This window comes from Trachurus trachurus (genome assembly GCF_905171665.1).
Source record: "Trachurus trachurus genome assembly, chromosome: 23".
NCBI classification, from domain to species: Eukaryota; Metazoa; Chordata; class Actinopteri; order Carangiformes; family Carangidae; genus Trachurus; species Trachurus trachurus.
The window spans coordinates 9,627,749-9,642,943 of NC_139912.1; the positions used below are offsets into that span (position 1 = coordinate 9,627,749).

General features: G+C 44.6%; 1 protein-coding gene across 1 annotated transcript; it reads right to left on the reverse strand.

Moving 5' to 3' along the window:
• Window positions 1–2,747: 2,747 nt before the first annotated feature.
• btg1 (B-cell translocation gene 1, anti-proliferative) lies at window positions 2,748–12,518 on the reverse strand. The gene is made up of 2 exons (XM_084000054.1): window positions 11,937–12,518; window positions 2,748–7,787 (listed from the first exon to the last, which is right to left on the reverse strand). Exons 1-2 carry the CDS (start codon window positions 12,079–12,081, stop codon window positions 7,381–7,383), a joined length of 552 nt encoding a protein of 183 aa, XP_083856180.1. The 5' UTR covers window positions 12,082–12,518; the 3' UTR covers window positions 2,748–7,380.
• Window positions 12,519–15,195: the final 2,677 nt, after the last annotated feature.

Genomic DNA, 15,195 nt, shown 5'->3' on the forward strand with positions numbered 1-15,195 from the left:
GAGTGAGGATGAATAGTGCCCTGAGGGGTCGGAGACAGATAGCTGGTATAGTCTCTATACCCTGGAGACCAACACGGGCAAGGCAGGGATCTGTTTCAAAGAGGAATCAGCTTGTCCTTGGCTTTTGAATGACGCACACTCACACTCACATACACTCTCACACACAAGGAGCACGGGGATACTAATACAGCGGAAACCCAATGGAAAAACACTAGAGTACTGCACAGCTGTGGTTTTCTGTTACACAGGTCGTAAAAAATTTTGGTTGATAAATGTGGAAAAAAAAAAAGTTTTGTGTTTCTGTATTCACAAAACTAGTCTTCTTTGTGTGACCAATGCCTGGCAATAACACTCTTCACTTCACCCCTTGCACCTGACTTTGACTGACAAAAGTGGCAAAGTACCCTAAAGACACACAAAGCTCACAGTGTGGTGTACATTTGCAGGAGGCTGTGTGACTTATGCAGCTGCGGCATAGCTTTTGTCCTTTAAGTGGAAGAGCATAAACACACACACACACACACGGCCACACTCTGCAGGAGGGCTACCCTGTCATCTCACTGGCAATAAAGCGGGTCCCAGATGTCTGCCTCTCTTCCCCCTCCACCCTGTTAGCAGACACACAAGCTCACACTGTCACTCACCATGCCTTTGTTCTCAGACAGCAACATATTGCTTGTAAACAAGGTCCAGAGCCAGTGAACAATAAATGTTGTCACAGACTCTGCAGACAGAAGTTTGGTACAGAATATTAAAACCTAAAAAAAAAAAAAAAAGAAAGAAAAGAAGAACATCTAAATCAAGTTTACAGTCAATAACTTTATATAGACTGATCCGACTAGGACAAGTACGCTCCTTGTCCTTGCATGGTTATCATCAGCCGCACCTTCAGAAACTTTCTACCCCATCATACCATCTCTATCGGGTGACCTCTGTTGCTATGTGAGTGGGAGGGCAAGGCAGAAGATATTACACTGCTGTTTCATCAGTGCCAAGCTGAAACTCCAGTGCAATTCTTAGACGACAAATGTGATGATATCCTGACATGCGCTGCAATAGAATCTGAACAGCGATTGATTCGGTGTAGAGAGAAAATATTTATGATCACATCTTACTATGTCTCTTTTTAACATAAAAAGCATAATGTTCATTTCAATAACTTGGCCTCAGGGACGTTTTGAAACAGTCTTTTTTTTTTTTCTCAAAGGTTTTTGTGTCAAAATCACCAACGGCAATCAAGTGTAATATCAAAGAGAGAAGTTTTTACACAACCACAGCCTCTGCAATCCACTTCTTATTTTTCGAGAGATGAAAAACGTGTCAAAACATCTTGCTCAAATGAGTCACTGCAAAACCTCGTCCAAGGAGGATTGCAAAATCTTGTTAAATCTGGACCATTTGTGCTTTGTGTGTTGCTTTTGGATGGTTCTTCATTCGCTCCCCCCCCCCCACAGGATGATATTTTCACACAAAACAAACCACACTGCGCCATTTAGTCAGGCACACCCTGGGAATCTTTGACCTGCTTCCTCAGAGATCGAACAGGGAAGTTGATGAGTACACAGCTCTGAGAATTTGTACACAAGAGCTGCCCGTGGCATTTTAGTCGGGCGGGCGGGCGGGCGGGCGGGCGGGCGGGCGGGCCGGGGTCTGACTGAAAACTCAACATTTTGGTCCACGCTGACAGCCTCCCAGTCATTTAAAGCTACAACGTCAACACATCCCAGCTGCTGAGGCCTCGTGTCAGCCCGTGTTTGGAGAGGTAAAGCCCAAATTTAACACAAGCCCGGGCACCTTCCCTCCCGGTGCCCTCCGTCCCCCCTCCAATGCCCTCGGCTCCTGCTAAGCCAGCTCTTCTCGCTCCCTCCTTTTGTCTATGTGTCAAAATGAGCCAAATGTTTTTCTTTTTCCTCCTGCTGCTAAGCAACCTGGGGGATTCAGAACGCAGCAAAGGATTGCAGTCTTAATCCAAAACCCTGGGTTTTGCAGAGTCAGCCGGTTCGGCTGCAGCGGTATTGTGCATTTCAGTGCCCTGGCCGAGTTAGCACTTTTTTTTTTCCCAGCGTTTTTTGATAGAACCCTTGCTAACGGTACCGTCTGTCACATCCTATCATTTAATAGGTGGAAGCACTGGCAGCTCAGTTGGGATGGAAAGTGGAGCACTCAAGAGTTTGATTCCAAGTGTTCGAAAACAACATGTGCCTGAGCCTTTGGATGTGAAGTGATTGGATTTGCTGATCAGGCGAGCAGGCCTTTTAAGGCAAAGCAGCAAACAATTTTCTGAAACTGTTCCACAGTTCCTCCCAAAAATATGGAGCTCAATCAACATCAGGGCCTCCCAGTTCTCCACCGAAGCAGATTGTTCTCGCTTTGCATGTTTAAATACATTTTTTTGGTGCTATTTGTTTTCAAACTCAGCAGCTGCGTGGAAGGATAATGAGCTTATCTGAGATCGTTTCATACATGGAGTGTACTTTGCTGTGAGGCTGGAGAATCGCTGACTTGATCTCCTCTCCAGTCGTCTTGGCACAAATGGTCCCCTCAGTCCTCGAAGACCGGGAGGTCAAATTCCAATCTGGGCCACCACATACATCAGAGTTTAGGTTTGTGCAGCTCTTAATGTACCAATATAAAACTCCCCCAGGTGAAAACCAAACTGCAAGTCAAGTCCTGACTTTATTTTTTATGTGGAGCTGCAAAGCTGCTAACTTCACAGTATGCAAATAATGACACAGCTCAAAGGGGAATATGATGCCAAGATAGGAAATCTTTTATTACAGAGAAAAAAAAACTTTTCTTCCAAAATATAGAAATCTGTACAACTTCCGCACAATCAATTTACATGAACTGTACAAATTTACAGCAGTTCATCACAACATACCCAAGGAAAAGAAACTGAACACAATAAAGATGTACTGACATGAGATCACAAGATAGACAGCTTTTCTTCTTGGGTAAGCTCAGATTTTTTTGTCTATTTTCTGGTTTTGTACGTAAATAGAAAAAAAAGGAGAAAAAACTGAAAAGAAAAAGAGAGAAAAAAAAACAAAGGATACGTCTACACTTACAGATCATGGAAACTAATATTTTTTACCAAAACAACTTTGGTCCTTGCCAACACTCCCATCACAAATGGCTTCACTTACGAAAAGCGTTATCCATGTTAAAAGATGAAATACAAAAAAGGAATACATCTAAAAACACCTCAGGATAGCAATTATTGGCACTTCCCATGTGTAATGTTATGCACTCTACCATTTTGTTGTACAGATACAATACATTCTACAATATGTAAAACACCTTAAATGTGAAAGTGGCAATAATTCAACTAAATCGATGACAATATTGACGACAACAACAACAACAAAACTGCTGTTCCCTTCCTGTTTCATGTCTTAACATGCACAACTTTTCCATAAGGGTATTTATTGAATGTCCGAGGCCTGAGTTTGGCAATACATTCCAGGAGAGACTCCTCGCGTCTCAAAAAAATGTCACACAACTTCAACTTGACATATTTAGTGCATTTTATGTGCTATTTTTTACCTCTGACTACTCAAAAGCACTCCACGACAATTCTGTAACCTATGTGCGCACAAGCTGAATGGATGCCATTTAAATAATCAATACCGAGGACTATTGAGGACTTAAACCATTTCGGATGGTGGTAGTACAGTTGAGAAGGTGTCGAAGGGGATTTGGATTTGATTTTTTAAGTTTTTTCTTTTTTTGTAGCTCTAAAAAAAAAAAAAAAACGAACAAAAAAAAAACCGTCGGTTAAAAGCGGGTTAGATCACCAGACTAAAAATCCTCTTAGACGGAGGATAAAGAGGAGAAAATGGGGATGGCAGAGTGGAAAGATGAGAAAATCTACCAGTGTGACTTTAAAATACATCTAGAGGAAAAAAGTGAGACGAGACGATCATCCCGCGTCCGAAATATAGACCAATCTCAAAACATCTTGTCACATGACATTAAAAAAAAAAAAAAGCTATAATGGAGCAGTGTGATTTTAAAACTGGTGTCCACCATGGAAACCAAAGCTCTGGGCTTCCTTCCCAGCGAGCTGCTCTCCATCTGGCCAACATGGAACCACTGCTTTTCACAGATTGCTGAAGGGAGTATCAGCAGAGAGCAAGGGAGGGGAGGGGAAGGGGAGGTGGTGGTGGTGGTGGTGGGGAGGGGGGGGGAGTTAGGGGGATGCAGTGCGTCAAAGGCTATAGCTCTATTACCCATGATCCTCTCAGGCTTAGGGGAGCTTAAACACCCATAGGTCTTGGTGATGAGTGGCGAACCAGCCTGCCGTGACAGATTTGGCCGGCGGCTAAAGGCCCGAGCGACACCGGTAGCCGAAAAACCACCACCACCTACCCCCCTCCCCTTCCCCTCCCCGCCTCCCCCTCTCCTTGCATCTGGCCCGGGCCCGCCTGCCGTCATCAAAACTACTCAACCCCTGACAGAACCGGGAGTGAAGTTGGGGGTACGTCGTCATCGAGACAAAGCCATCACATCCTTTCATATGCATGTAAACAGTTGCTACTCAAAAAAACTCAGTAAATCAAGTGCATACGCGATCCAGTGAGATGAAAAACAGAAACAATGGCCTAGTACCCTCAATTCTTCATCTTTGATCCATGTGTTTCCTGGTCTCTCACTAGCCCCCCTAGTGCAGCTTGAGCACGCCAAGAAGCGCGTGTGCTGGTTTTTTTTTTTTATCCATCACTGCTGAGGGAGGGAGGGTGGAGGGCTTCTGGTCAGGGGTTTGTGGGAGAGGGAGAGTGTTGAATAAGTCCAGAGGGTGAAGAGGGGGGGGCTGGAGGGATTTTAGCTGCCCTGGACAAAACGAGTCCGGCCCTGGTTCCCCCCCCCCTCTCCCAACTGCCTTCTTTCACACCACCTCCCCCCTCCTCCCCGTTCCCCTCCTTTACCTTCCTTACCCAACTCCCCGCGGTGATGGATGATGATATGTGTCACATTAAAAGTCTACCTGCGTCCACAGGGGGTCAGCTAGCAGCATGCTGGCTCGCTATTGGCTGGACAGGAGGTCTGAGCTGAGGGGTGATATGTGACACTTGAGGCACTCTATAACCCACCCCCCGCAGAGGGCAGGGGAGGTGTGTGGTGTGGTGTGTGTGTGTGGGGTTTGAAGCTGCCAGGCTGGAAAAACAAGGACACCTCCAGTATATTGTGGGTCCAGGCAGAACAATGCACCAGGCCCCGCTCACATTAGCCTGATATTAACGTTTAAAAATCACGAATGGCTCATAATTCATGACACAAAGAGGTCTCTGTAAGGCAATGCACCTCCAATGCACACAAAAAGGATAAGTCTCTTCCTTTTTTACAAGACCTCGGAAAATAGCTAATGCGAGTAAAAATAGAAGGCTGACGAGGCCTGGTGTTGTTTTTGATTCAAGTTAAAATTAAATCTCTGAACAGTCGGTGCTCCAGACCTCCCTTTGGCCAAAGTCTCACACAGTCATCACTTAGTCCAGACCTTTCAGACTAACTTTTTTTCTGATTTTTTCTTCCTATCAGCAACACAAATCACCATCTGTGTGTGTCTGGGTTGTGAGGAGAGGGGGTTGGGTTGGTTGGGTGGGTAGGTGGGTGGGTATTTGGGTTGAGGGGACAGCTTAGCTCTGCATCCTGCCAGAGCGAACAGTGCCATATGAACGGATGACAGAATGTTTCTAACATACCACCAAAAATAATCTCCACCTTAAAAAAGGAACTCAACAGCTCTGAAATGTTCACAAATACAGTGTAATAATAGAAAAAAAAGGGGTTTGAAATCCAGAGTTGCACACTCCCGATTCTAGATATAGACAGTGGAGTCTATCCCCAAACGTGGGAGCTACAGTATGAACAAACGGCTTAAAAAAAAAAAAAAAAAAACGGGCAGGGTAGTAAAAAGCGGTGTGAAAACATGACATTCGAATGGATGGAATGCAGGCGATTTTCTCTAAGAAGTTTACACATCCCACACAATCTCACGTCAAAGTGCATTCAATGTCAATTCTAACAGGGCCACGTGACCAAAGATTTGGATTAAAAAAAAAAATAAAAAAAAAAACAGGCCCCCCACTGTTTTTTTTTGTTTTGTTTTTTGCTACACTTTGAATTTTGGTGATGCAGGAGATGACAAAGTGGTGAGGGGCGGGGAAGAGGAATAGAGGGGCAAAATAAACAACAACATACACCAAAAAAAAATCAACAACACAGGAACTTGATTGTGAGTTTCAACAACATTCATCAACTCGAGGGAGGGGTGGGGACCTTCCCTCTGAAAGCTACACATAACATGGGTGATGGGAGGGCGACAGTGCAACGGGACACGCTGGTATCCATAGGTAACAGGTGTCGCAACACATTCCACTTGCACTTAACGTACAGAGGCCGAGACGAGGTTGAGATGATGGGTTTTGTTTTTGTCTGAAGCTTGGTGATGGATGGTGGAAAAAGAGGGAGGAAGAGGAAGAGGAGGAGGGTTTAAAACTGAACGCCTTTCTCCAGCTGCAAGATAAAGAAAACTAATTCCCTGTGGTCCAAAAAGGTGTTTTTTTTATAGAAAATAGAGATGCTCTTATCGGGGGGGAATGTTTCTTTACCTTGAGCTCGGGTTGTGAAAGGCGCAGTCTGAATGAACCTCTACTTCCTTTCCTTCCCCGGCCAGGAAACAAAATAAATTGCAAATTGAAAAACCTCTGGATTTTGTGAGAGGGGAAATTCCTGGTTAAGAAAGATTTAAAAAAATCCTTTACAATTTAGGGTTTTGGTGTTTTTTTTTTTTGTTTTTTTTTGCGGTGGTGGTGTGTTGAACATTGTACCCATAGTTACCACAAGTAAGAAAAGTGCAAAGTCAATGATAACCCCTTCAGAGATGGAGCTGATCACCATGTTGTTTTACAGTCGAGAGGGAAAGGGGGGGAGGAGCCGGTCTCCATGAGGCAGGAGGAGGGAGGGGGAGGGGGAGAGGAGGAGGGGGGGAGGGGGTTCCTGTTTGGATGGTTGGTTTAGCTGCCCCAACAGTTCCATTTCCACAAAGCCTCTCCTAAAAAAGCGGAGTGCCCAGCTGATCCAATGACACAACAGAACAGATGACAATGGGGGGAGAAGAGGAGGAGGAGGAGGGGGAGGTGGGGGAAAAAATATCAAACCTACAAGGTTTCCATCACCTGGACGATAGGCCACATCCTCTGTTTCTTTTTTTTTTTCTTTTTCTTTTCTCTTCTTTCACTATTTCATTTCATATTCTTAGCTTTAAAAAGGCTCACCCTGATCTGGTCACATGATCTGACCGAGCACGGCGTGACCCTGAACAAAAATAACAAAAAAAAAAAAAAAAAGTAGGCCGGGGGGGGTGACGGTTGCGCCTCTTTAGCTGGACACAGTCATCATATTGTAGGCTTTGGAGGGACTGGTTCTGCCCAGCACCATCAGTTCCTCCTTGCAGCTGATGTGACTGTCCACCATGGCGCTCCCCGACCCGCCGTTTCCTGAGGGCGAGCCGACGGGGCCGACGCCCATCGGCATTCCTACGGGGCCGGGCTGCGACTCGTACAGGACGCAGATGGAGCCGTCCTCGCCGATGCGGTAGGACACCTCGAAGGGGTCCACCCAGAGCGTGAGCTCGCTGGGCAGCAGCAGGTAGAGTTGCTGGATGGTCAGGCCGATGCGCTGGCCCGCCTGCCACACCAGAGGGTCCATCTTGTGGTTGATGCGGATGCAGCGGTAGCCCGAACCCTTGCAGGGCCTGTCTGGGAACCAGTGGTGCTTATATTGCTCTGCAGGAACACAGAAGAGAGAGAGAAAGAGGGGGGAGAAAGATTAGCTTTGGGTTGATGAGCATCAATATGTAGTGAGGTGTGGGTGAGATCAATAGAAGAGCAGCTTTAGAGAAAAGAGTTTGGTGCCTTGTGTGACTACAGACGTCATTAGTGGCTGCACAGGAGCGACGTGCGGTTTAGTGGAGTTGACCAAAGGTCGGAGCACGGAGCAGACAGACTGTACTTTGTGTTAGATAAGTCCACGTGATTTAATAGGCACATTATGGCTGTAAAAACAGTTCATGCAAAACGAGAACATCATAAAAACAAAACAAATAAAAACCCCTGGTTGTATCTGAAAGTGAACTGTGGGATCTAAAATCTAATAAATTAAATCTCAAATAAAAACACGGCGCCTGAGGTTCCACTGTGTTGTTCTCGTTGACAGTGTTTTCAAATATTAAACAAGAGAAGTTGCTTAATGATTAAGAGAAGTAGATCTTAATCTCATGTAGTGTTTTTGCCAGAGGGAGATTTCTGCAGTCGTAAAAGTAGATGGGCTCTGACATGCCAAAATAAAACAATATTATCTTGAGGAATCTTTTTTATAATCCATTTACTTTCCTATGTAAATGTATCCGTCCTGTTTTACAAAAAAAGAAAAGAGAAAAGAAAAAAGGAGTTCAGTTTAGACAATATCTTATCAAAATTAACTAAGTAGGATGATTTACACTTCGGCACAGGGCGTCGTTTGTGTGCTGTTGCAAAAGAAAGGAAAGAAAAACATCACCACCTGTTCGAGGCCTGATAAGCAGCCATAAACAGGCGGCCAGCGGCTCCCTGGGCCTACGTGACTCAAAAAAAAAAAAAAAAAAACTGGGGGAGTGGGGGTGGGCCGCTGAATTGCACAATCCCTCCCCCGGCTGCCGTCAGTGTCACAAAGTCTCCCACGACTGGCTGAACAAAAACACCACAAGTGTCGAAGGCCTCGGCCAGGCATCGAGACACGGCTCCGCCTCTTAAAGGGACAAGAGCTGCTTTTTTTTTTTGTTCTTCTTCCTCGACTGTGTGGAAGTTTTGGAAGAGCAGTGAAACCAGTGATTCACAGTGACGCCACTCACTCTCTCTCTCGCTTGTGTTTGCGCTTCAGGCATTTCAGTGGTTACGATGATGAGCGGAAAATTAAAACCGTCGACTGTCCGAGTCGTCCCGACTACGAGGAGGAAGTGAAAAACGACTCATTCCTTCCCTAAAACTTGGGGCGACACTTTCCCAATCTTTTTTTTATTTTAGGGGATATTTTCAATCATTTGTTCTGACTCCTTTTGTTTTTTTTGTTAATCAACCTCCCTCCTTTAAGAAAAAAGACTCATCCATATTGAATTCCCCATTGATGGTAACTGCATTGTGGCCCATGAAAGACAGGGTGAAGTGAAGTAGGCCAGCATTCAAGCCAGGGCCCGAAGGCCACCTGTATGCATCTACAGAATAATAACCCCCCCTCAAACACACACACAACCACCACTCCTCTTCCTGCCATGTCTTATCACTGGGGGCTGTTTTGCTGCCGAGCTAATGGAGGGGCTGGCACTCGAGAAAGAAAGAGCACAAGGGGGCTGGATGATCTTTCAGGCCTCGGACGGAGCCACAAAAGGCAGCAGCAGCAGCTACCTACAAACCCTGGAGCAGCTGGGAAAGGATCAGCTCAGCAGGGCCTATTCTTAAAAACCAGGGCACTGGGGAGGTGGGGGTAGGAGGAGGAGGAGGGGAGGGGCAGGATATGGGAAACGGAAAAGTAAGCAGGCAAGTGTGTGCTGCTGCTGCTGCTGCTTAACCTAAAGAGTTTAACAAAAGTGGGTTGTTTATTCACACGTGCTGACCTCGCCACACCAGAAAAACAACATCATCATCAGCTGAGAGGTGGTTGTGGGAAGTCGCAGCTTCTGGGTCGTTTCCCCCCCCACAAAGAGTCAAAAAAATGAAAAATAATAAAAGAAAAACACAACTGCACAAGTCCAGTGGCAGTTACACAACTATGACAGTTTCAGTCGGGGTCACCAGGACTTAATTTTACCCCCCTCGCTTCCCTTCGCTCAGCACAAACACGAGGAGCCGGGGCACCCAGCTTTTCACCGCTCAGACACAATAGTGGGTGATTGTTGCCGTTCCCCCCGGCACAAAAGAGCTCTGGCTGGCCTAGTTGAGTAGCCTAGCCGCGAGCCCCACAGGGTACTACCACACACACGGACACACTCACTTTTGTTTTCACACACTGGCCTCGTGCTCCAAAATGGACGTAATCAGAGAAATTATGTCATTTAATTAGATTAGAACGAGCTGTATGGTATTTATATGGTCAAAAACAGGCGATTAAGGAGCGAAGCTGAAAGAAAACAGGAGAAAACAGAAGGCCAAAATGGAATAAATAGCTTTTTCTTTTAAATACATGATGGTTGTTATGTCCAGTAAACACAGGGGATGGTTTTTACTGTGTATCTGTGGATTTCCCCTCCATTTCCTGCCTGATTACGCTGCTCTGCCTTCGTCTTTAATGTCCTCCTATAGGCGCTCACCAAAACATCCCCTCCCCCACTCTCTCTCTCTCACACACACACACAGGCCTCCCAGCAGACTTCATTCAGCTCTCAACTTTTTGTCTCTGTTTACAAACACCACGGTCCACACTCAGCTCTCACAGATGTTTGGATTAGAGGTTATTTCTACAATCAAATAAAAAGAATTTCACTTGTGATTTGCTTCATTTAAATCTAAAAATGCAATTAACACAAATCCATAATCATTCAGCACAGGGATTTAATTAGCCATTAGAAATTAACTGCAGTTTGACCACATGGTGAGTTCAAGGCTCCTTGTAAAAACTATTGTTTGTTTTTTTGAGCTTTTATAAAAGAAAACATGTGCAGACATGTTTATATTTAATACTAACTATTACACTATCTCTGTTTGTCTTGTTTATACACAAAGGATCCGATTTATACATTTTCCTCACCGAATATATATCTTGCTTTTGAAAAAATCACTGCAAATTGCGTGTTTTTGAATCAGTGAGGCCCTTGTGTAACAAATGTAGGTCATCTGCTGCTGTAGATGGAGCGAGGCAGATGTATGGCAGCTTTAGAGCTCTGGGACTGGAATGTGTTTACAGCAGGAAATGAGACACAATCCTCCGAGCAGCACTAATCTAGAAAAGGAAAAAAAACTCCCATAATACTCGCTTATATTAAAACTAAACCAGAGGCAACGAAAACTGCAATTTTGATTTGTTTGGAAATAAAAGGGAATTAAAACAGATAAAAGTGGATTTTGATTCGACTTCCGTCCATTGTCACCAGTCGGTGTAGCTACTATTGTTTGTGAGCTGTGGGCTACTTTAATGAATGGGTGAACGTGGTATAAACCGAAATCCATCTTTTAACATCATAAATCCGATCAAGATGAGAAAATAGCGCGTTACATAAACAAAACATAGAATCGCTCGAAATGTTGCAAAATTCGACGTTTTCCAATGGAGGTGTTGAATGTAACGTGAAAAACGACACATTTTCCATCATAATATCAAAAGTTTGGTCAAATATCGCGCATGTTTTCATTATTAACCTATTTCGTCGTATGCATTACGTAATTGATCAGCCTCCACCAGCTCACTGGGGGCTGTTTTGCTCCATTCTTTGAGAGCTCTATCGACCGAAGCGCACTTCCTTGTTCGAGCCAAGCGTTTCTTTCCAACCCCCCACCACCCCCCTTCTTTCCCTTCTTCTCGTTTTCTCCTTCCAAACAAACCAACAAATCAACCTCTAACCAAACACACCGCTTCTTTTGTTTTAAATATCACATTCTGTCCGTGTAATTGTCGACCGATCGTCGTGGATCAGCCTCTCGGTGTTGATACTGTGTGTTTTTTTCTCTTCTCCGACGTGCGCAAACGGTGGTGCGCGGTGGAACAGCAGCAGCAGCAGCAGCGGCGCTGATAGTGATACTTAACGAGAACAAAGAAAGGCTTCTTGTGAATCCTTCCCAAACACACCAGGAGCCGAATTTAAACACTTAACCATCAAACAAACACCTAGATGCATTACGGTGCGTTTGGAGCGCTGTTTTGTGTGCGTAAAAAGGAGAAAGAGGGGGAGAATTTTCTGGTTTCCTTACCTGCCAAAATGTCCTGTAAGCTTTGGCTGAATGTTTGGACCTGTCGATCGTTTACGTGTCCTTTTACCCTCAGAAATCTCGACAGAAATCCGACGGCGGCGGTGATCTCTGGTTTCATCGTTCCCCGGGCACAAAGGGTATGCATTGAGAAAGGCAACGGCGACGATCCGTGCGCGTTTGTTGGGTTTCTTCAGTTTTTTTCCTCGTCTCTCGCTCTCGCTCTACGTGTTCGTCCGACTCTCCACTTCTGAGCAGCGATCCTTATCTGATGGCGTTTGTGTTGTTTCTCTTGGCATTTATTTAGTCGAGGTAGAGGGAAGCTTTCCTCACAGAGAGAGTCCGTGCGCTCAGGACGGTACAGTGTTGGGAGAACGGGCGCCTGTTGTTGGTAAATACAGGGGGTTGGGGGGGGTCCCTTGGTTTGCCACGTTTACCAACCCTCCCTGCTCACTTTCCACCTCCAGAGTGAAGCTCTCGGACTGGGGGAGCAGCCTTTTATAGCGCCCCCTCCCTCCCCACGGCGTCGACACAAGCTGCTACAGCAACAGCCTCGTCCAATCCGCGGCCTGCATCGGTCTGACGAGCCTCATATAGGAGGAGTGCGGCCTTCGCGTCACCGCGCTGAAAATAAACAGAGATACACAGCATGAAACCGCGCCGCCTTCGCTGGCCGTCGGAAATACGGACCACTCGGAGATAAAAAGGGAACTAAACAAAAGCAAACAAATAAAAAAACCAAAAAAAACCCAAACAATCTTACACGAAAAGGCTGGATTGTGCACTAGCAGCTGGATTATGATAAAATACTTTACAGTTAATAAGCTAATGGTAGGTTTATTTATACACAATGGGATTTTTTACATTTACATAACAAAAGGACAGAGTATGATGTGTTTTAAGAATTAAACAAATCAGTGAGTGTGATTTCAGTAAATTAGATCATCACTTAGCCCAACACTGTGCTAACTGCTCCTGTTGTCCCAACTAAACATTGACCAGCTGATTAACATAACATGGGCCTACATATGACTCAACTTTAAGTAGCTTTAAAATCCATTCGTGTCAACCTGGAGAACTCATTTTGAACGTATAGGCTTCAACTTTAACTCTTTTGGTTACCATTATTGAAACTTTTATAGATTTTTCTGCAATTTATTTTTAACAAGATGTATAAAAAAGCACTTTTGAATTGTGTCTTTGAACTCACCGTGCTTTAAATTGATACCAGTGCAGATAAAAGTAACAGACTGTGTAGCCTACATAAAAATTAAAAATAAAAGTTTCATGCTACATTGAACTTTTCAGTCATGTCTTACACAGCAGGGTCTCAATCAGGGGCCAGAAACTACTGTTTGTAAACAACATTTGGGTCCTAGAGGCGGTGGGATTGTTTTATGGCACCATATGATTTTATTGCTGCTTATGTGTGTGTGTGTGGGAGAGAGAGAGAGAAAGAGAGAGAATTTATGTAAAACAGAGACGGGAACAGTGCCCAGTTATTTCTCTTCTCTCTCTTTCAGTAGTTTGTGTGCAGGTGAGCACGTCTGTGGCCGTTTTTCTTTTTTTAAACATATATAACAGGAAGAGTCTCAATCAACAAGACAAAAAAACACACACACATCTAGTCTGACCCTCTGAGTGACACAACATCTTTTCGGGGGCCGGCCCCCTCCATGTATGTGCCCACTGAAGTGAGTGGAAAAGTACTACAGGCTGCTGTGCTTTGTTTGTTGCAGACACAGTCGTGATGACCCGCTCGGCTCGAGTGCTCCAATCATGATGCAATCAAACGGAGCGGCCCCTCACTGATTGGCTCAACCGCTGACCTAAAGGTGCAACAAAAACACACACACATACACACAAAACGTAGACATGTGTGTACATGTACAAGCGTCTTGGCTTCCTCACTCACTACACACTGACATGATGTTGTGTCAGATTAGTTTTCACTGCCACTTCACACACACACCTGTTGTTTATTTGTGTTGCATTGTGGGAGATAAAGTAAAACCAAACTTTATTTATAAATTCATGTTACTGTTACTGTGTCAATGTGGATTTTCCCTAAATTCTCTGTGACATTTAGCATCAATCCGAGAGGCCGCTTGTCACCACCAGTGACTCATTTCCTGGTCATGTCAGATAAATGTCATCTTATATGAACTGTAACAGACTGAGTTGTACACATACAAGTTCATACATGTGCAAACTACAACCTTTACTGCACACATCAAGTCACAGTTTCACCCGCAGTTGCACGCCATCATGTTTTTCTTATGAAACAGTTGCAAGTTTCGGTGTCACACGCGAACCAGAACATTTCTGTTTCCATTTTTTTTTCTGTCTTACAGATGTAAACTGACACACAGCTGTAAAAGCTGTGGTTTCATACTCTTCATATGGGAGATGTGACTTTTCACATCACTCCCACATTCCTGTTGTAGCAGTCACGTTACAGTGGAAGGACATTTCTTATAGCCAGAGTCTTACTGACCTAGTGCAGAATAATATACAAGTTTGTATAAGATTATATGTGTCTCTTTGAATAATGAGTATAGTGATGTTTTGGTGCAAATATTGTGAATTAATGATCCCATATTTTATACTTCTCCTGTTTTATTTTATGTTTAGACATTAATAGGAAGATATATTTGTTGCTTTAAGATAAAACATCTCGGTATAGTTTTATATCTCCTCCGTCAGACTTGTCCCTGGAGCTCTAGTAGCAACATGTTGAGGAACCAATCAGAGGAGAGAAGAGGCTCTCAGCCTCTGATAAATAAATGAGCCACTCGTGGGTTCGCCAGGTCATCCGAGGAGTGAGCGCAGGAAGAAAAAGAAAACAGCTCTGACCAATAGAAGGTTGGATGACGCTACAGAAGTGGTTAGAGAGGTTCTTGTTAGTTTTCTTTTCCCATCATAAAAACAAAAAATCACCAGTATATTCACTATGGGAATCCACACATTCGACAGGAATTTAAGATGCAGTGAAAAACAAAACAACGACCTCGAAGTATAAGAGCACCACTTTAACTGGTGGTGACACCAAGGTGGGAGGAGGGGTGTGTGTGTGTGGGGGGGGTGATTCACAAACTCCACACAGTAGTATTTTTCACCACCAAGTAGTAGCCGCTGAAGGAAGTCGTCCTCTGCTCCCTGGATTTTCCTCCTGGGTGTGCAGCAGCAGCTGCAGTGGCAGCGGAGCGAGTTGGATATTTGCAAGGAAGCAAGATTGCACACATCTGCATCACACACACAC

What these genes read in the sequence shown, in the direction of transcription:
- btg1 (XM_084000054.1), bottom strand. Translation starts at nt 12,081, where the DNA reads ATGCATACCCTTTGTGCCCGGGGAACGATGAAACCAGAGATCACCGCC. An exon ending in CTTACAGGACATTTTGGCAG is followed by an intron (nt 7,788 to 11,936) that starts GTAAGGAAACCA and finishes GTGTTCCTGCAG; the next exon opens with AGCAATATAAGCACCACTGG.